Genomic DNA, 22,979 nt, shown 5'->3' with positions numbered 1-22,979 from the left:
AAGTGTTTCTATTAGAGAAGAATTTGAAAAAAAGTCTTCATTCTTTAGAGCTTCCCACTCAGAAGAGATGTGCCGATTAAATAAATAAATATTTCAGTCTCTAGTTTGTGCAATCGTTCACAAAATATTCTCGTTCCCAACTGGTTTGTCAAGACATTGGTGTAAAGCTCTTGAGATTTTCAGAAAAACATTTGAACATTCTATTTGTAGAACACTGCTAGAACTACTACACCGAGGTCAAGCGTTTGAAGACAAAATATTCTTCTGGAAAGTCCATCCTAATATCTTTTGGCTGCGAAAGTCATTCACCGGGAGATACGAATAAAAACGGCAATAAATTTCTAAATCTGTGCGAAGTCCATGAGAAAGTGAATCCAACGAAAGTGTTCGTGCCGACAATCAGAAATCGCTTTTGCGGCATGAAAAGCAAAGCTATACACGAACAGTTAGTGTGTCATGATTATTTATTAAACCGAAGGCATCTCATTTTAAAAATTATTCAGAGATTGAAGCACAGGTGACAAAATGGTTCCGAAAACTACTGAAGAGCTTTACTCCAATGGTTGCACAGAAAAGGTACTGAAAGGAATGAAGATGATGATCAGAACACGTGCGTGAGAATAAAGTAGACTCCAAACTACCTGTCGACGTATTTATTTTATTGACGGACATCTCTCTCGTAATTTCTTTTTAAAAGAAGAGTTGTTTTAAATCTCTCTCTCTCTCTCTCTCTCTCTCTCTTTCTTTCTTGCTCTCTTTTACACAATCATTCGGGTATCCTATCAAATTTTCATGGTTTTGTTTTTTCAACAGGGGATTTAATGGGACTCACTCTCCAAGACGTGGATCGTTTGGTGAGATATCCCGGGGGATCCGGAGAGACCAACATGATTCGGTTCCTATCAAATATCTTAGTGTTGGACTACCTCCAGTCTACAGGAAATCTCACAGAAGACATTGAATCCAAGGTTCTTTTATATCTGAACTATGGTAAACAACATTTTAAATGTCATCTTGATCACATTGCTGCTTTATTTTGCCGCGTTTTAGAAAATAAATTATTCCCTCAGTAATTATCAGATTACGGTACAAGAGGCGCTCTTGGCTTTTAAATTAATGTTTTTAATAATTTGCTTGACGTAATACAACTTGCCCATTGCAGGATACCAACTACAGCTATTTTATCGTCGCAATGATGGCTCCTACAGCGCCTTTGGAAAGAGTGATGAAGAAGGAAGCCTCTGGCTGACGGCTTTCGTTATGAAATCGTTTTCAAAGGCCAAGAGGTTCATTCCAATAAACGAGGCTGATCTCTCTCGTTCCATCGAGTGGGTGGTAAAACATCAACAGGAAGATGGCTGCTTCCCTATGGTGGGGAAATTTGATCACCTTGATCTAAGGGTGAGTAATTAAAAAAAATTATTAGTAACGTTTTCCCACAATTTTCTGTACGTGAAGTAAAGATAACTCGACACTGAAAATCCAGTATGAATAAAAGAAAAAGAAATATGGATTAAAATTTGAAGCTAATTTTAAAAGTATCACATTAATAAAAGGATTGATGCAGACGATCAGCAAAGCGACTTCAGCGATTAGTAAAGCAACTTCCATCAACAACATCTCGCTATAAGCAAGGTGTTGTTGATGGAAATTCACCAGAAGTTTGGTCAAACGATCACAGTCTTTTATTATTATTATTATTTTTATGATGACAATCTGCTCAAGGCGAAATACGCATCATATGCAGTGTTGCCTTAAGTTTTTGAAAGACGAGAAAATTTCTAAAAATGAAGGAGTATCTTAAGAACGGGTTGTTGAACCTGTTCTTATGATACTCCTCCATTTAAAAGTAGAGTATAATGAGGAACAGAAAACAATTTCGGACATCGATTCGTATTTCAATGTTTTAGAACAATTGCAAAGCAAAGAATTAAGATTACAAACCTGAAGCTGTTTTAGACATTCGAAGCAGGTGTTGATATTTCATTTCAACAAGTACTTCAGGTAGAAGATCATGATTGTTCCAAGAATACCGTTCCAGAACTTAATTAACTTTAAATTATTTCGGTTATGTTTGGAACTGAGTTTTCAGTTGCAATTGGAAAAAAATAATTTTTCCGAAAACCTACGAAAGAGGATTCACATCCACTCGATTTGGTCATCGAAAAAATGGGTATTTCATTAGGAAGTGATTGTCTCGAGCTGAACAAAAATTTTTGTTGTCGAGAAAATTCTGCAATGCGATCAAACGTGTCGCAAGTGACTTCATTTCATCTTATTCCATCTTATTCTTATTCCTAGGTTAGTGTCCACAATGAGATTTGGTTGGAAAGTCTGTATTTGAATCCCATCTTTGATGTGTATAATCGTTCTAAGCGCTTATCAGTTGAAAGGATTTAAAGCTTTGCCTCATCTGAAATTCTGGTTTTTCTTCAAACAAAAGTGGCAAACCAGCCAGAAGAAGAGCTTCAGCTCCCAGACGTAATCCACTGACCACATAATCTTAGGCACCTCCGGAGAGTTCCCTCATGCAAAATAAAATTATCTGACATTCGATTGCTTTTGGTATTGAAGGAGGATTCTTGCAATTTTTTAGGTTCCGTCTATCTCTGATGAAAACCAACCAATTCTAGACAGCTGTCAGTGAAATGTTTATCAAACACCAATTATGTATTTATTTATTCGTAGGGAGTTTCCTTCCTTTCTCCCCGTCCCTACTGGGGCGAGTTTAACCCACTCATGGCGGATTAAGTATTTATGAGTGCACGTATGACCGTGTGTGTGTGTGTGTGTTAAGGAGGCCAGTTTGCCTGTTCTGGAGGAGGAAAATTCAGTTTCCGGGTGAATAAAAACCCAACCTCCATTTGAGACCGGCTACTCACCTTTAGTCGAAAGAAGAACGTCATTGACGGGAATCGAACCCAGGTATTTCCGGCCAAAGGGTTTCGTCTATACAGACTAAGGTACAGAGGCTCATCAAACAGCACTAATATAATACGACTGTACGGTAGCCTTGGCCATCCTCATGTATTTTATGTATTGAAAACTAAGGCAAACTACGACGGTGAGGATTGTATGCTCATGAGTCCTCCAGTCAATTTTCTAAACTGCCAAAGCTTGTAAATTTTTCTTCATCTGTGAATCTTTAATATCACCCTCGTATCTGATTACAGAACATCGACAGATTTCTTCTGTCTTAATTTCAAATCCACAGCAAGAATTTGCTGTAGGTTTTGAATCCCTTGTATCTATATAAAGATTTCTTTCGGATTTAACTCGATAGCTTGCTTGTAGTAAAGACTGCCTTTCAACCTATTCTGTCTCGATCATTTGCTTCATAACTCTTATTTTAGTTGTTGGATGAGTAAGCCATCTCGGCAACAATTTTTAAACAGTAGCTTGGCTAACTTTATGCGGAAGTAAATGTAAATGCCCACAATGTATATTTTACATAGTAGATGTTCCATCATCATTTTCTTCCATTAGCATTTCTCATTTCCAATAATGAGCGATGCTACAACGAAGTGCCATTGAATTAGGGATAGGAGACGCTATGCAAATTCTGTACTGCAACTGCCGCATTTACGTGTATTCATAAAGCTGCCAGAGTTAGCTTACCCAAGCATTTTTTGTGAGAAGCGTAATGGGAAAGGTGCGGGATTTATACGCATTTAACACAGGCCATGTCGTACGTGCCAGATACGGGACACTGAATCTCAGAAATTGTCAGCGAACTTGAATTTTCAAGACCGTTCGGGGAACATGAAATTTCCTGCCGAAAAAAAAAAAAAAAAAAAAAGAAAAGAAAAGCGCCCGGACAAACTGCAAATGGCAACCAGAGTTGAATGATCGTGGGCTCCGCGTCTGACTCGCATCGTACGGACCGATAGGGACCAGAGATTATCTAATATCAAATTAGCTCACATATTATCCCAAACCAGTGATTTGAGGTAATATGTGAGCGTAGATGGGAGGCTGAGGCTATGGCGACAACCCAATGGACTCCTGGATCCAGCATGTCAAGTCGGAACTGTAGAAGCTGGTAGTGGCTCACTGATGTCCTGGGATGTCTTCCATTGCAGGTCTTTGGGACCTTTTCTACCTGTACCCAATGCATCCCAGTACGTGGAGCTCATGGCCAGCCATTTACACCCATTTATGTTTATCCCAATGGAGATGTCGTCTACCAGCAAGACAACTGCTCATCTTACTGGTCCAGGCAGTAAGATGAGCAGTTGAAAATCTTTGCGATGCCGTCGAGCAGAGCAATCGTGTCCGTGTCCAATCACCGCCGAACGTGAATGAATTGTGTGATAGGTCTGGAGGATGCATGGGTCGCCATACCTGCGAAACATTTTCGCAAGCTTTTGGACTCTTGCTTACTCGTGTGGCCGCCGTTTTCAGGGCTAGAGGGATCCAGCACGTTAGTAGGTACCTGTCCCTAATTTAATGGCAAGCCGGAGTGCAAGATTCATTCTCTACTCGACTGAACGAGAAATGACAATGACCTAACTGCCATCTTTTTCATACTTCACATGTATATTGGTTTCTGATTAAAGCAGAGAGTTCCATTGGTTTCCCTGCGTATTGCCAGAGAGTTTCTTCGTCTTGTTCATTAACTGTTCTTATCTATTTTGTAGGGTGGAATAAAGCTTGCAAAGGTTTCAAATAGTCCGCTCACAGCCTATATTCTGATTGCACTACTCGAGTCTGGATTCCTAAATGAAGCGATCACCACTGCGGCTCTGTCTTGTATCGAAAGAGCGGAGGATGATTCTCCTTATGCGCTGTCCTTGTATGCCTACGCAGCTGCCCTGGCGGGGCATTCCTCCTCAACGATGTACTTGAATAAAATGTGGGAGCTTGCCAATAAAACAGGTAAGCTTACGAGAGAAAAGGATTTGTGTTCTTGAGGGATCAGGAGCAAGGGGCGTAACTCCATCGTGTTTCATGCATATCTCTTCACATCAGTGGAATACGAATATTCCTCGCGATAAGGTTGTACACTTTTGTCTATTTTGTCTACTTTTTTTACGTTCTATTTTTGACACCCTTCAAATATGAAAAGCAAACATGAATGTGATAATTGTAGAAGTGGAAAAAACTCCATCGATTACAAGAGAAACTAAAATCTTTATGAAAAAAAAATCGACTCACAAACATGTTTTCAAGAAAGCGTTGTGTTCGTTTTCTTGAAAAGAAAGCGAACACAACGTTCGGGGTTAGCTTTCATTTCGATTTTAGTTTGGTGACACCAAACAATACGATCCACGGATACGAATCAAAGCAAAGTACCAAACAAAGTAATCAACATTTGAATCTGCACTGACTTTCAGTGGGAGTAAGTTACTCACATTGAAAATACTCACATTTCTCACATATATAAAAAGAGACGTTCCGAAAGTATTGAACCAAGCTGTTAAAAAGTATTAAAATATTTATATAATCGATGTGAATAAGGCCAATACGCTGTTTATAAAGATTGCACGAAAGAAGACCAGCGCGTTGATGTGAATTGCGTGGGATTAAAGAAAAGAAAGCAAAAGTCCATAGAAGGGACGTATTTCATGGTTGATAGAAGAATTTGCCTAAAAAAATACATTTTAAAATCAATCACATTTTAAAACTACTGCTGGCGAAGTGTCACCGATACAAATACAATATTAACTGCTTCCATATCACCAGCTGATGAGAACTTTAGAAAATGTTACTCGGAAATTGTCAACAACATGATGATGAGGTCAATGAATTGTCAAGCCAATTTCACTCCGGTCCTTGACCTGCATGTAAACTTATTCATTCCGCTCGTTGTCGAGGCGGTCAGAAAAATATGGATTCACTTTCCATATTTTACAACACAGTTGAGGCAGTACTGGATAAGAAGCGGACGCCATCAGTTATTTGCATTAAAAGGCGTTATATTGAGGAAAAGTTGCATTGATTAGTGTTATTAAAATATATTTTCGTAATACAGTCCTCAAACACCGACGCTTGCACAGATGACATGCAATATCGGCTTTTGTCAGAGCCCTCTGACTCAGTTAAGGCCGACGAGCCCTTTTCTTAGAAAGACTTGGATTAGAATCCCGTCTATGACATCAGGAACCTTTATCACGTTTTTCAACTAGGGGGTTAATGAGCGGATCTTATTCGGAGAATAATAGTCCTCCCCCCCACCAGAAACTGGGATTTTTTTGTTCCACAAATCAGGTAGGCAGGTCCCTTGAACAGACAGAAATTTACAGGCATAAGAACTTGTCGTTGGAGGAGTGCGGCAGTGGAGTGACGTGCCTGCCTGCATTACCTTGTCGTGAACTTCTCTAAATAGAGGACGCTACGCATCCTAAGATACCATCCATTCCTTAAGGCTCGAGGACTTCTCTTCTTCATCTGAACTCCTATTCAAGGGATGTCCTACTGGACATCAGTTGAAGAAAAGATCAGCCACTGACCGATCGAAAAGTGAGTAATATAATTACTCACTTTTCGATGGGACATATCTTAAAGTAATAGAAGAGAAATGTAATTAGCAGAGGGAAAGGCAAAGGACCACTTCAAAACGTGTTAAGAAAATGATAGGAAGAAGAAAAAAAATAATGAGATAGTAATAATTGAGAAATGAAATAAATGAAGACCAGTTTTTAACTCTTAGCCGTGAACATATGCGTAATTGTCTTCAGGAGGAAGATAGAGAAAACGTGAATTTATGTAATTTTAAGACAATTTCCACGTGATGACAGTGATTTTGAAGCTATCTGACTAGGTGTGAGGTGGTGACCAACAAATTAAAGCAGATAGTCAAGTATTGTTTCATATCTAGTGGATAAGCTGTAGCGACAACAAAATGCATCAACAAATAAACACGATGGGCCAAGTGATCATCATGGAAGACTTTGAACAGCAATGAAAAAATAAACTCTTAAGAGGAAGAGACTGAATTCATTGAGCTTTGCGAGAATACTTCTTCAAGCAGCATGTGACAAAAGAAACCTAGAGAATTCCATCTGATTACAGCATCAGAGCAGTTTCATTTAAAGATGGGACTGATCGGCCTCCGATTAGGGACCGGGATCTTTTTCTCTCTGTTGTGCTGACTTGTGAAGTGGCTAAGTGTATGAATATTCCAATCAGGAGATTTCATGCTGTACTACGAAGCAGGAATTTAAATTCGCTTGAGTATATGCAAGGTTCTGTCCATTGCTGTCGGTTGCCGGATGGGAAAGATGTCTGTAGTGCGTGGGAGGCATTTAGAAACACTTAAATGGATCGTCTCAATATCGGAATGTGTTCCAAGATTCCGAAGAATATAAAAGAGTAGGACTAAAATGGATCTGAAATGTTAAGTTAGATATTCTTAAGAAAAAGATATGGACGGAATCACGTGTTCATAATGATGACGTCAGTTATGAAAATCATTAGGAGCAGGCCAGAAAAGTTACAACTATTGTACGAGAAGTGAGCGGCTAAAAGGTTGCTATAAACATCTAGAACAAAATGATATTAAATCAACTGAGATGCCACAAGAAAGAACATATCTCAAAACGCTTTAATTCCCATGTCAGCATCCAACTGTAGTAATTTGTTCTCTTTCTTTCAGGATATATAAGAAGTCATGTCAGATATGCCAATTCCTTCACGGTAATGACGACAACCTTTCAGCACACCCTCGTCCGAACAGCAAAGCATGAATATGTAAAGGAACTGGCCAAGCAAGCTAAAGACAAAGCAAACGAATTCTTGCTTTATGTCACAAAATTAAAGAAAGAATACATGAAAGAATACCCTGATGAATGTAAATGCCATGCGGACTACAGATGCAATTATTCAACAAATGAGTGACAATTTTGCTAAAAGCTATCAACAGGGTGTATGAAACATTCAGCTAACTGCTACTTTTCACAGGTTGATGGAACGCACGTGTATGTGGAGGAAGCACCAGAGCTGCTGACCAAACTGAATAAGAATTGTATGCTGCACAAGGTTTGTTAGGCATAAGTTGGTGACTATCAGAGTTTGCGCGTCGTTCTCCAGGAAAGCAATTAATATTATTACTTGTCTTGTGTTATGAAGACTGATACGTGTTTTCCTAATTTTAGGTTATTTCACCGACTGGATGGACAAGAGGAAAGGAAAAGGCGATTACACTTCCGCTGATGTTGAAACTGCTGCTTATTTGTTGCTTGCAATGCTACGGACAAACGAATGGCAAAACTATGAAGAAATGAAGAGCCTTGTCCGATGGATTGCTGAAAAGAGAAACTCCAAGCCCGACCATTTCTCAACAGAGGTGAGAATCATCCACTTCAGAAATTGATTGGCATTTCGGCAGAGTATGTATTGAGTCAGTTCCAAGTTACTGTTTTGTCGTGTTATTTCTACAGGATTTTCTCATTGCAGTACACTGTGATAGCACTACAAGCTTTGGCACAGTACTCTTCTCGAATTCAAGTAGAATCCATGGACCTCGCAGTGAAGGTTGAGGGAGAGGACTTTTCTGAAATATTCAACTTGACGGAAGACAATAAACTGGTCGTGCAAACCACGAAGATTCCGCGCCTTCCTTCTACGTTCAACGTTGAAGCAAGAGGAAGTGGGTGTGTCCTTATCCAAGTGAGTTCATACCGCTGTTCCTCAGACGTTTCTTAAATATTGTGGTAGGCTTCCTTTTATCAGGGGCAGTCACTTTTCTTTAAATCAAGTGTGAGTATCTCGATTCCTTCAGTTTTTGAAGCGCCTTTGTCTTTCAGACTGTGGTTCGCTACAAAGTCAGAGATCTTCCTAAGAAAAAGGAATTCGGACTGAAGGTGACAACCAACGGAAGCGAGTCATATGGCTGTAAGAAAGTGGAGACCGAGGTTTGCGTGAGGTAAATTCAAAAACGAGTTTCTCCCTTTCTATCAAAAAATTTTCGCCTTCCTTTTTTTTTGAGGCTCACACCCAGGAAAATTTTATTTATGAGCCTATAATACTTTTGCACTTTGGGAAGGTTAATGACGTTTTTTTCCTTTTTTTTATCAGGTTATGAGACAATGCTTTACACTCTAGAGAACAAACATGGATTTTTTCCAAGCCACTTCAGGCCTCCTAATAAGCACAGAAGTGTCTCTTAGCGGGTGATGACATTCAACTCCTACCTAAAGATATTCAAAAACATCCATGCCCAAGGCAGAATTTGAACCAGCAGCCTGTTGGTCGGACAGTGGGTACGGTAGCCACTCGTCCAACCAGGCCGGTAATTCTTGTACAGGATACGAAACATATCCGCAAAAATGGGAGGGAAGAAACTGAAGTGTTTGTGTGCACATCGCAGCTGCAGAACGTAGGATGTAAAACTAAATCTAAGCACATCATTTCGATTCATTATCAGGAAGTAAAACAGTTATTTGGACAGAAAAAAATGAAAAAAAAAAAGCTCGCTAATTGGAACTATGATTTAAGAAAGAAAGAACGATGGTTGCCATAAAGGCAACACAGGATGGTTTCAGGAAGTGTATCGAGCCAGGTCCCCTCTGCACGGACGGTTGCGAATTTGTTTAGGCGGTGGGTGAATCTTATTTATAGGAGGTGCTTGATGGAACACACCGGAAGCCTGAAGCGCATAAATTTTTTATCAGTTTAGATTCTGCAGCAGAAGTTTCAAATTTTCTACTGTTTGGACTTGGACTCGTGCAAAATTCACCTTCGTACGTGATCTTGATTTGTCAAACGGCCAAATATATTCTTCGGTTCCTCGAATGCTGACTAGCGAGAAGCACTCACGATTTGAATTCGGAAATGATTTACCTTTGGAGAGTCTGAAAATGAGGATGCAGATTTCGAGAGAGAGAGAGAGAGAGAGAGAGAGAGAGAGAGAGAGAGAGAGAGAGAGAGAGAGAGAGAGAGAGAGAGTATTTATGTCAAGGCTGTATGGAGGAGAGAAAATTCTCATAATTCCAATTCATTTGTCTCTTTTCCTGAACGTTTCTTGTAACACGAATTTTCATGCAACTTCGTGACCTCTAGAAATTAGAGGTCGCCCATGTGCTAGAGATGATGCCCTTGACTGAGGTCACCTGAGTTCGCATCTTATATACGATGATGAACCTTTATAACGACTTTTCCGTGGAAGGTCAGCTTGCCGGAGGATATGGAAAATTGTTTTTGTTCTGGATAATAAAATCGTTTTCATAATAATAACGTAATGTAATATAATAAATAAAGTCCAGAACACGACAACAGGCTGGCTTCATAGGGTTGAGTGCTTTCGTCGTAATCCAAAACAATCAACTTGGTATTGCTTATTGCAATAATATCTCTCTCTCTCTGTCATTCTTGAAAGTAATAACAGTTTTGATTAAGATGCACAAGAGAGATGCTAACGCGATTTAATTTTGGTTTTTATAATTTCACTGGAAAATCTTTCGAGCTGATATTAACAATTCCTTGCTATTTTCATGAAATTGAGTGCAATTTCGAATTCCGAATTTCCATTAAAATCTGTCGCTTGGCCAATTTTAATGACAAACGTGGTATCAAGAAACTATTCGTGCAGTCCCATAAGCTGAAATATACTTTGGATATAACAGTTGCCATAACGGATGCGTCACCATAAAAGAATGTTTCCACCAAATGCACCTTTACTTCTGACACGTGATTTCTTCTTCTTATCGCTTTTTATCGATAGACTGCTTACAGCATTAAATCAAAGGAACCATGTAATATAAATATGGCTTAGGTTGGAATAATAAATGCATTTTCCTTCAACAAGTAACACATTAGTTAATATTACTCTCTCTCTCTCTCTCTCTCTCTCTCTCTCTCTCTCTCTCTCTCTCTCTCTCTCTCTCTCTCTCTCTCTCTCTCTCTCTTTCTTTCTCCTCACTGTGTGGGAACACAGTTTGATCCTAACGAAGGTATTACACGAGAGCCAAATCATGTTTCAAGAACAAACAGAAATTTTATGTTTTGAGATCATAAGAAGTGATTGAGTAGGGAACTGCGACTCTTCTACTCTCGAAAACCTCCAATTGCAGCAGAAAGAGACTTTTCAATTCTTTTTTCTGCGTGGATTATAAATATATACAAGGATCGACAAATATGCTCGCCTGTGACGAGTACATTTTGCTAGCTGGCGAGTAGCTGTAGACTGGTTAAACTGAATATTGTTTTTTTAGCAATAAAAATAAATCTATAAATTACTTCTGAAATCACAGCATTATTAATTGTAATGGTGGAACTTCTATTGACTTATTGGGACATTCCATTAAACTACTAGATGAACTTGACCGTGTAATTTATTTATTTTGCTTGACGAGAAGAGATTTGCATAATTTATCGACCCTTGTATATAAACAAGAAGTAGAAGGAATCATCGAGAAGAATAAATGCTTCATTAAAATTATTAAATAACTTGGACACAAAAGACTCTCGTGGTCATGATGATTGCATCTCTCTATTTGTTCTCATTGTGCTCCTGAGATAACTCCAGCTCTGTACGGTCTTTACAATCTATCATGCATTGCACGTACTTCTCCTAACATGTGGAGGCAATCTCATATCCAGCCTATTCCCAAAAAGGAGAGAGAATCTACCGTCAAACTACTGAGCAGTTGCCATCAACTCAGTCCACTGCAAAATTATGGAGAAAGTCATGAATAGACAACTTCTCCACTAATCTAAGGGTCATCGATTAATTTGCTACACCAGTATGGATTCCGCAATTCAAGATCTGCAGCTGACCGCTTAGCTTACAACACCTACTACTAGACATGTGCAATTGAAAGGTTAGATGAAACTGGTGCTCTCGCCTATTAAGTCTCCAGAGCTTTTGATCGTGTCTGGCAACGTCGCCTGCTAAACGAAATGCCATCCTTTGGTCTGTCTCCGCCATCCTCTGTAATTGGGTTGCTACTTTCCTCTCTGGTCGTTCACTGCGTGTCATGGGGATGGCTTAGAGCTCAGGGCTCTGTCTTATCATCTACCCTCTTTCTTGTTTACACAAACGACCTATTTTCACTCCCAATAATCCTATCCACAGCTTAGCAGACGAAACCACTCTCCATTCATCCTAGTCATTTGACAAACTATGCAGTGCAAGGATATTCCAAGCAACCAGATCATCTACAACTGCTGCCTTAAACTCTGATCGATTGACGTAATGTCCTTCAACGGAGCATAGACAAGCTGGTAAAGTTCAATGCTACTAAAACAATTTTCCTACTCTAGCAAAAGAAAGTTCTCATTCCCTTATTCTCAGTGAACCACAAGCCATAAGACAAGATAATTTCTCTCTGCTTGGACTAACATTCACGTCTATCGTCTCCTGGCAGAAAGGCACAAACGCAGCTCAACAATAGCTTCCTCAGCATGAAAAGCTAGCCATTCTCTTTCGTTCACGATACTGTTTTATGCCCAGTCGATTCTTAACAATATACACGTACAAATTCGAAATTCACCCATTCTTAGAATTCTGCTCGCATGTTTCAGGTGGAGCATCTAAAACTTCTGTAAAAATTCTTCATGCTGTCCAGAAGAAAGCAATGAAGATTAAAGGTGCTTGAATAGTTATTGCTCCACTGATGTGAAAACCATTTCTTGACTTTTTGTTGCATCTATTAACGCAGGAGTAGCACCATCCCTTTGTTGTGCAGCTGCAAACACACCAAACGTGCTTTTATCATCTTCTTTAATTCCGTCTCTACCTCTGTCCTCTGAAAAAGCCTTCCTCATGAAGTATTTTCGAAACAGCTGAAACCTGCAACGTTTCAATAAATAAATAAATGAACTGCAATTTATGTCCTTCAACCTCTTTCTATGTGTGTGTGTGTGTGTGTGTGTGTGTGTGTGGGATCAATACATAAAATGAACCTTTTTTAAACTGTTTGGTATACTTGCTAAATATAAATAACTAGTAAGAGATCTAGGGCAATAGAAAGTGTTTCACTTATGAAACACTTACCATATTTTCAAAATAAATATATTTTTCTTCATTTGGGTTAAAACATTATAGCATATGTTTCTCTCTTTTAAGTTCTAAATTATTCTTTTCCGTTTTCATTTCTTCAATTTAGTTTTTTACCAAATGACCAAAAGTCAAACATGGCAATAGTGGAAGTCAAGTTGTTGTCCGGCTATAAACCTGTTAAAGAGTCCATAGCAAAGGTAAGAAATTAAATTCTCTTAGAATTAATAGCTATATATTTTAAGAAGAATAGACGAAAGTAAAAACTACGTATGCAGGAATGTTAATTTAAAACATTTTGCCCAAACCTAAGAGGGTAAATGAAAACATTTGCTAATAGCACGGTTTAATATTAACCTAATGAGAAAATAAGAACTTTGAAGTATCCTCCAAATCTTAAAACATAGAATCCCTCCTCCCGTTAACTTGTGGAATAGTCCTCAGTTTTGTCCTTTACGTATTTTCGCAGTAATTCTTATGAATGCTGGGAAAGAAGCCAGTATTTTTAGGTTCTGTTATTTTCACATTTTTTAAAATTCTGTTCCCGTTTTTTTCTTCAATTGTCTTTCCAGGAAAAGGGTACCGTGTTTGGTGACTAGAAAAAACCGTGCATTTAACGCAGTGTGATTTCTCGATACCAAAGAGAGACTTCAAGGATGCGCGGACCTTTACGAGACTTCTCAGCTGAAGACGAGGCATGTCGGACACAAGATGACAACATTTCCATCTGCAAGCTCTAGGATTTTGTTACGCAAAGGTGGTCGGGAAGAACAGATAAATGCACTGACCTCTAAGTCAGAAGCACTTCAGTTACGAAGTGAACATTTGTTTCTCTCTGTACATGAGTGAAGTCTAAAACCATTACAATATTTTAACATTTCCCTTTATCGCTCAACACATACAATAATGTCTTACGTTCTGGAAAGGCCATATGGTCCATAATGTGTCATATACGGCTCGTTACTGGCTGAATATAATGCTCTCCCTTAACTTTCCAGTTCTGTCTGTCTTTACCTGATATCCATCATGTCATGTCACACCTCTGTCGACATCCCTCCATCTTGTTATCGACGACATCCTTATTCTCTTGGTATGCACTCAGTGCTTAATGTTGTACTTCTTTCTTACGGCAGTCTACTAATGTACCCGACTCCATTTGTGTGTTTTACAGTACTTCGTTATTACTTCTGCTCCAGTCATCGCTCTCATTCTAGTATTTCATTCTATCCCTTTTTATTTTGAGGAGCATTCTTCTCTATAAAACACTTTGGAACACACGAAACCTATTTTCCTGTTTATTAGTCGTTGCCCATGTCTCATTTTCATACGTAAACACTACAATAAGACTTATATGAAATTGCTTTCATTTTATGTTCTTTCATATTATCTTTTTAAGTTGCATTTCCTTGAAACTAACCAATTCACCAAGGTAAATATGTCTGCACAATTTCAAATGGATTAAATGCTGATTTTAGTTCGAGTTGTTCTCAATTTGTTATCAGTTTTGCGTTAGTTCCATTATATATATTATGGACCATAATATACCATAATACACATTATGGACCATATATATATATATAAAGATATTAAAAGACACTGAAAATAACATTGAGACACTCTAAAGCTATACAATTATAAAGTCATAATATTCGACTGTGAATTACAGTTATTAGGAACTTGAGCTATAGTCCGAGTTAAAGTTCTATTGTTGTACACTTGTACGTGTGTGGAACCACGCGATCTCCAGTAACTGATAGTAGAGCTGAAAGAGTCAGGCAAATTATAGCTGATATTATTGTTCATATGAAGCGAGTCTAAGGTGATTTCTTTTGACTCCACAATGCGGCGTTCCACCTCATCATGGCAAATGTGCAGGTTTGAAGTTGATATCCAATTTATCCCATGTTGGCGGCTTTGGTTGTTCGTGTTTATTGAAAACAGGACATGGCCCGACAGAGCAGTTGCTCTGGTTCTCTTATAAGCAATGTCTCTCTGGTGCTCCTCGAGACGCAGTAGGATAGATTTCTCCGTTTGCCCATAGTAAGGCTTTCCACACTCACATGTGACCTTGTATACACCTGGGAATTGTAGAAGGTTTTGAGATTGTTTATAGTTGTTGAAACGTGATCTTATTTTTGGCAGAGTCGAGAAGCACGTTTGTATGTTAAACTTCTTTAGGATGCTACTCAGCTTTTTGGATAGTGCGCTGATATATGGCAAGACGATATGACCTTTGGAGTCGTCCTGTGTCTCTACGTTGCTATGTTGACGGTGGGATAATTGGTTGTTAATACTTTTTAAAGAGTAGCCATTGTTTTTCAAGGTCCATTTAAGATGTTGTAGTTCTTTTTTTAGTTCTTCATCCGACAGTGCAGATCTTGCACGATTTGCAAGAGTTGATATAATACCCAACTTGTGCACTGGATGGTGATGTGAGGACGCATGCAGATATCTGTCCGTGTGTGTTGGCTTTCTAAATATAGAGACTTTTATTGATTCAGGCGTCTTGGTGAGACGCCTGAATATAAAATTTGGATATAAAATTGACAATGGAGATTGAAGAAAATAGTTCCATTTGTTTCCTAGATGTTAAACTCACCAAGACGCCTGAATCAATAAAAGTCTCTATATTTAGAAAGCCCACACACTCGGCGTCCTCACATCACCATCCAGTGCAAAAGTTGGGTATTATATCAACTCTTGCAAATCGTGCAAGATCTGCACTGTCGGATGAAGAACTAAAAAAAGAACTACAACATCTTAAATGGACCTTGAAAAACAATGGCTACTCTTTAAAAAGTATTAACAACCAATTATCCCACCGTCAACATAGCAACGTAGAGACACAGGACGACTCCAAAGGTCATATCGTCTTGCCATATATCAGCGCACTATCCAAAAAGCTGAGTAGAATCCTAAAGAAGTTTAACATACAAACGTGCTTCTCGACGCTGCCAAAAATAAGATCACGTTTCAACAACTATAAACAATCTCAAAACCTTCTACAATTCCCAGGTGTATACAAGGTCACATGTGAGTGTGGAAAGCCTTACTATGGGCAAACGGAGAAATCTATCCTACTGCGTCTCGAGGAGCACCAGAGAGACATTGCTTATAAGAGAACCAGAGCAACTGCTCTGTCGGGCCATGTCCTGTTTTCAATAAACACGAACAACCAAAGCCGCCAACATGGGATAAATTGGACGTCAACTTCAAACCTACACATTTGCCATGATGAGGTGGAACGCCGCATTGTGGAGTCAAAGAAATCACCTTAGACCCGCTTCATATGAACAATAATCTCAGCTATAATTTGCCTGACTCTTTCAGCTCTACTATCAGATACTGGAGATCGCGTGGTTCCACACACGCACAAGTGTACAACAATAGAACTTTAACACGGACTATAGCTCAAGTTCCTAATAACTGTAATTCACAGTCGAATATTATGACTTTATAATTGTATAGCTTTAGAGTGTCTCAATGTTATTTTCAGTGTCTTTTAATATCTTTCTATGTTTTAACGCCTGATGAAGTCAATCTCGACGAAACATGTTGCGTTTTCAAATAAATCTCATTTTGTTATAATTCTCGGGTTTTAAGTCAGTTAATATTAAAAATGAATATATATATATATATATATATATATACGAGGGTGGTCTGAAACGTTCTCTGCCTAACATGAAAAAACGAATTTATAATTTCAAAATTATTTTTATTTTTCAACATAATCTCCCTTAAGACTAATACATTTATTCCAGAGACGCTCCAGCGCCATTATCCTCTCCCCGTTGTAGTTCTCAGAAAGATCTGCAAAATATCCCTCTACAACTGCAATCACCTCTTGATTCGAAGAAAAACGCTGACTAGCGAGGAAGAGTTTTAGTTTTGGGAAGAGATAGAATTCAGAGAGAGCCAAATCTGAGGAATAGGGTGGATATTCCAATAATTCATAGTGCAAATCCCTTAATTTTCCTATTGCCAAAACACCTTTGTGGGCAGGTGCATTGTCCTGATGGAAGATAATTTTTTTCTTCTGCAAACGGCGTCTTTTCTCACGAAGGTTTCGTCTAGTATGGTTAAAAGATCGGAATAGTATTCCCCGGCTGTTGTTTTACCTTTTTTTAAAATAATTAATAAACAAAATGCAAAATACCATGCCATGACTTTGTCTTTTTTGACGTCGAGCAACCGGCTTTTTTCAACTGTTTTAACTGCTGTTTAGATTCTTGTGTTTAATGGTGAATCCACATCTCATCCATGGCAATAAAAAGACGCACAAAATCAGTTTTATTATTGTTGAAACGCTCCAATACTGTTCTGAGATCTCCATGCGAATGCATTTTTCCGCGAGTGCGGCACCCATCTTATGAAAGCTTATTCATTTGCAATTCTTCATGCAAAATATATCCTACACGTGCTTTTGAAATGCCTGTAGTGTCAGCAATTTCAAGCAATTCGACTCGCCGGTCATCTCATACGATATCGTTCACTTGATCAATGATTTATTGTGTGGTTATACTTTCTGGACGTCCTTCACGTGGATCATATTCAAGGCTGGTACAGACGCATATAAACTCGGCAGCACATTTGTTAATTGTTGAAAATGAACGAGAAGAGTGCCCATGAACTTTTATGAACTTTGAATGAATTTGTTTTGGCATTAAACCTTCCTTTACAAAGAAGTTGAAAACCGCATGATACTCAACTTTATCCATTTCAAGGGATACAGACAACTCTTTTGCTTCAGAACAGCTGTATAAAAAAATATTTGATAGAATGACTTGCAATTTCATGTTGGATACTTATGATAGATGTACCAACCTAGGAAAAAAACACCTTGACGATAGTGTTGCCCTGTATGGTCGAGGCCGAGAACGTTTCAGACCACCCACGTATATATATCAAGGGCGAATATTCCTGATGTGCCAGGTGTGCGGTGCCATCCACTAAATATCAGTATCACCTATATTATATTTTTGCATTTATTCTAGTTAAAGATTCCCCCAGTTTGCAGACTTAAAATTGATCACAATATACTAATGCTTCATTGTCCTCTTCAGGAGGGCAATAAAGCATTAGTGCTTCATAAAGATGGCACTTTTCACCGTGTAAACGCAGCGTCACATTCGCGTTTCGAAAATGCATACACCTTTCAGCCCTTCGAAAAGATGTAAAGAGGGCGCAGCGAGTCAAATTCTTAGCTTTCTAATATTTTTAAACCGCTGAGAAGACAGGACTGGGTGAGCTAAAATTTTGAGCTTACTTACCCCAAAACTATCCAGGAGTTTAAAGAAATTCAACATAAAGACCGACTATACTACTCTGCCAAAACGTCGTTCTTTTCTGAGTCGACCAAAACTAAAACACAACCAACTGCATTTTCCTGGTATTTATAAAGTTATGTGCGACTGTGGTCGACCTTATTATGGCCAGACAGATAAATCTGTTTCAACCCTTCACACTTGAAAAACAATCTAAGCTACAACTTGCCTGATTCCCATAGCGCAGTAATCCAATACTGGCGCACTAAAATTAGCTGTCGCACACATTCAACTCATGCCAACGGTAGCACGCGGTCACCAATTCAAATATCACTGTTTCTTTATATTAAGCTAGAAAGTCCATGTCTTTTACGTTGTTATTTTTATAAGTCTTATGTTATTTATTGCTTACTCACCTGAAGAAGTCGGAATAATAATACCATGAAACTAGTTGTGATTTATTAAAGGTTTTTGTTATACTTTCTCGGGTTCTAGTCAGTTAAAAATGTTTATCTTATAAATGTATACATCTCGAGTCAATCCTGATTGCAACAATATATATATATATATATATATATATATATATATATACACACATTAAATTTCTCTCTCTCTATTAAACTTTGATATACAATGCGCTCATCTCCACCTTAATACGGTGACCTGCAGTGGAATATGACAGCAAATATGAATTGTGCTTAAAAGAGTTGTAAGTAGCTCGGCTTTCAATTCGAAGGCAACTCCAGTGCCGAAGGTTGAATTTTCCTATACTGCGATGTCAACTGCAAATCTTTCAGTGCCAACTGTATGACCTTGAAATAATAAGGAAGTGCTATTCTTCTTCTTCTTATATTATGATTATTTCAGTAAGTTTTGTGATATGCGAAATCTTTTCACCCATTTTCCGTTCACTTCAACTTAACTTACCAAATCAGAATATGAGAAAATACGAAACGAAATCGTCGGCCTTTATAGCCTGATTAAGGCACAGAAACTGAAACTAATAAAACAACTTCACTTATGAGAAAAGTCTTATTCTTTCTTTCTTTATTTCAAACTATAGCTTTCTTTGGATGAGCAAGTCCAGTTGAAGAGGTACGAAGTGGATGGAAACAAGATGAACTTTTATTTTGATGAGGTAGGCAAAAGACATTCATTTTGACTTTTTTTAGAAGATATTTGCATTCAACTTTCCTAACGAAGTCAATCTTCCTCATTTATTTAAGTCATTAAATATTAGTATACGAACGTGTACCCTTGAACTGGTAAAGGAATTTTTTAAAGTGATTTTTTAAGATTTTATTTTTTCTTAAATGTCTTCATAAAACAACAAAAAGAACAAACAAAGAAACCAACAAGAAAAAGGATCATTTGCTGAAAAGACTAAATGACAAAAAACAAAAGAAAAGATTCATTTGTTGACATATTTCTGTCATTTTTTAATTTATTTTTTCCCGAAAAAATTAAGTGACTTAAAACCCAAATCAAGCTTATAATATACTTTTATATTACTAGATTGAAGTTGCATCAACGAAATAATTTTTGATACTTATTAGTTGGAGCTGAAAGTTGGTGGTCGTGGGGAAGTAGCCTAATTGATGTTTTTGTCTCCCGTGCGTTTGGACCTCTTTCAGTCCTCATGTGTGGGATTTTACCGACTCCTATAACACAACACGCCTGACATTTACATTTAATCCGAATGGCCCCGACGGTTAGAGTATTGTTATACTGTGTCCAAGTGTAGATAAAACCTCAGTATTAAAACTATCCATCGACTATAAATTGAACACTTATTACCTACTTTAACAGCACTTTGAAAATAGTATGATTGCAATCTCGACTTCATAATTTCTTTCTGTTTTGAAATATGAAATCGGAAGTGGTTTACGAAGTCCACAGGTAGTAAATAAAGACTAAACTCAAAATATTTTTGAGAAACGTGGTTTCCGACTAGCACTTTAGAATAAAGGCATTAACTAAAACTACACACACACACATACACTGTGACCTAGAAGAAAGAGTAATCAATTGCCTTGTTTCTTCGAGCTCTCCAACGAAGAAAAATGTTTTCGATTTGTTACTGAAGAGGAGCTCGAGGTTGAAGACGTGAAATCCTCCACCGTTCGCGTCTACGACTACTATGAGACCGGTGAGTATTCGCCATTTTGGTTATTCATTATTTTTGGGATTTCATTCTGATGTTATTTAGAATTTTTAAAGCAATTCAGCCAATCGAGCTTTGCATTCGCTAACTTTTACGTTTGGAATTCTTTCACTGCTGCACTCATGCGAACCACGTGAACGCAAACCACTTATCTGAATGTCTGGACGAGTGGTTATCGTATCAATCCCCAGCCAACAGGCTGCGTGTTCGAATCGAATAACGAGGTGGCATGGATGTTTGCTATTGTCTTTGAATGGGAAATGAATTTCCTCGGCCGGTGGGAGTCCCCGTCCTGTGCTTAACGTTGTCCTGAAGTTGATTGGAAGAGTTCCTTGTTTGGACTCGAGGGTATGGTTTCTGGATTAGGTTAAAATAAATGAAAATTAAAAAATATATAAAATTAACTGAATTCGCTAATTCGTGTTATTCTGTATAGGGAATAAACAAGGGCCATTTTAGTCCAATTTGACATTTGGAGGGTGAGAGAAAATTTAATTCTCCAGATGCAGGGCGAATTCTCCATGCTTGCTATGCTTGCTGCGCAAGCTAATTAATTGAGAAAGAAGTAATATTTATTTCTTCATAAATGCATGCGTTTATAAGCATTCATTTAGGCTTTTATTTTTGTATACAGAGGACGTCTTAAGCTTGCGCGGCAATAATTGAGCTTTGCGTTGTGTATCGAAGGCCGATGCTTGCTCGTCTAGTCAAAGCTACCTTGGCTTGCTCGGTTGTAGGAGCATCCAGATCCTCGCTGCAGCACTGTGATTTCATGCGCGCGCATAGCCATTTCTGATCCCTTAACGTCGTCTTAAATACAAGGCCATACGCAGTCAACGTAGCTCTATCCAGTGAGCTTCAGCCAGCCTTAACAAGTGTGCGTGCTGCTTGGGAAAATTAAGTTACAACCAACTTTTTATGACGATGTTATTGACCAATTCATAAAGAAGAATAGTAGGGTAGAATTTGTGTTCAAGTAGATAAATTGAAAAAGATAGAATATCATTTGTAAAATAAATGTTGTATTTCTATAATTAAATGTACATAAATTTCTAAATATATAGTTTTAAAGTCAGTAATTCATTATTCCGCTAATCAGACTTCAATCACACCTCCCACTCTTTGAATGATAATTAGAGCAAGCGTGAATTTCAAGACCAGCATTCGCCCCTGTCCAGATGGTTCAGAAATATCTGGTCAGTTATAAACGGCATTCGGCAAAGATAAGCAGAGAAGTGCTGCAATCTCCTGTTCATTAACACAATTCTCTTTGTTGTTTGAAGTAGTGTGGGTTCTACGCTAGATTTTCTTGAGTTTAGGGACGAAAACCCCAGTGGCAAAGAAGAAAAAAACAGCTTGCCAAACTGGTTCTAGAATAATTCTAGAACCGGTCGAAGGAAGTACTATTCAAAACGTTTCTGTAGGCAACTAGAATCTACCAGGTGGATGCAAACGTCATTTCTGCAGAGCTAAACTGGACACAAATATATATAAAATTAATGAATTAAAAAAAAAAAGAGTAACCCACTCAAGGTACGAATGAAACTCTACGTTCACAAAAATCTTTCCTGGGTGGGAGCCACATTAAAATAAAAAGAACGAAGGAATTAAGAACTAAATGTAAAAGTGCACTGATCATAAAACAGCCCACATGATGTTGGTAACTGAAACGTTATCAGCACTTTTATTAATGATCATCTCAATAATTCCAAAATTTTAAATTTTCACATTTGACGTCCATAGACGCCGTATGGTCAAATCAATGTGAGGTACTCACATGTTTTTGGCAATGATCTCTTCTGCAAGAATAAGTGGTAGGATCGCAGATTCCCTTTCCACACAAAGTTTGTGGGACAATCAGAAACATCCATGCCCATGGTGGGATTCGAACCCACGGCCTCTTGACATCTTGCCTTTGTGTGGAAAGGGAATCTGCGACCCTACCACTGATTCTAGCAGAAGACATCGTTGCCAAAATTATGTAGGGTAAGGCAGTGACCATACGGCGTCAAATGTGAAATTGTTTTCAATAATTGCGAAAGAATTTTATTACAGGCTATAATTTTGATTGACTAAGAATTCTGGATTGGATATTTTGTTCATATTGCATTGAGAACAGGTTGATATTCTTGTTATACCAACGTGTTAATTACATCAAAAGATCAACGAATGATATGGATTTAGGGCTCAATTGAGGCTACTAATTCGCTAAATTGAACGCTACCGAAACACTTGAACATTTGTATTCACAATATTCAAGTGTACTCAGAATGCGTTTTATAAATTTTCCAGTGAAAAAAGGAAACATAACGATTTCATTTGTAGATGGAAAATTACGAGGACATGACACACTTGAAGACAAATATACCAAAGTGTAACAGTTAAATGAAATGAATTTAAATTTGGGGCATCCACCCGTTGCGTACCAAATGAAACTCAAAATAGCAAGACAAATATGGAGAAGTCAGCGAACTACACAATTACAGAGTTTAAAGAGATTAATTTTGCCGTTTTGAATGTATTCATGAGAGCTATACGACTCTATAAATGGCTTTATAACCATTTGTAAGCAATTGTTGTCGCTATCAATACGGACAAGAGAAATAAGGAA

The 22,979-nt window shown here is 38.1% G+C and overlaps 1 protein-coding gene across 1 annotated transcript in view; it reads left to right on the top strand.

Moving 5' to 3' along the window:
- The window catches only part of LOC150099881 (alpha-2-macroglobulin-like), a 136,193-nt gene that overhangs the window by 112,117 nt on the left and 1,097 nt on the right, over positions 1-22,979 (top strand). Inside the window, exons 14-22 of the mRNA XM_090403164.1 lie at positions 814-990; positions 1,163-1,401; positions 4,641-4,878; positions 8,097-8,287; positions 8,398-8,610; positions 8,748-8,866; positions 13,050-13,140; positions 19,268-19,342; positions 20,251-20,353. Of these exons, the coding sequence (XP_090259290.1) occupies positions 814-990; positions 1,163-1,401; positions 4,641-4,878; positions 8,097-8,287; positions 8,398-8,610; positions 8,748-8,866; positions 13,050-13,140; positions 19,268-19,342; positions 20,251-20,353 (1,446 nt within the window). The remainder of the gene's footprint in view (positions 1-813; positions 991-1,162; positions 1,402-4,640; positions 4,879-8,096; positions 8,288-8,397; positions 8,611-8,747; positions 8,867-13,049; positions 13,141-19,267; positions 19,343-20,250; positions 20,354-22,979) is intronic.

This window comes from Typopeltis vanoorti, chromosome 13 (assembly GCF_054136105.1).
Source record: "Typopeltis vanoorti isolate ZY-2024b chromosome 13, IOZ_Tvanoo_1.0, whole genome shotgun sequence".
NCBI classification, from domain to species: domain Eukaryota; kingdom Metazoa; phylum Arthropoda; class Arachnida; order Uropygi; family Thelyphonidae; genus Typopeltis; species Typopeltis vanoorti.
The sequence above is the reverse complement of the archived record's forward strand: the minus strand, read 5'-3'. Positions and strand labels throughout refer to the sequence as shown.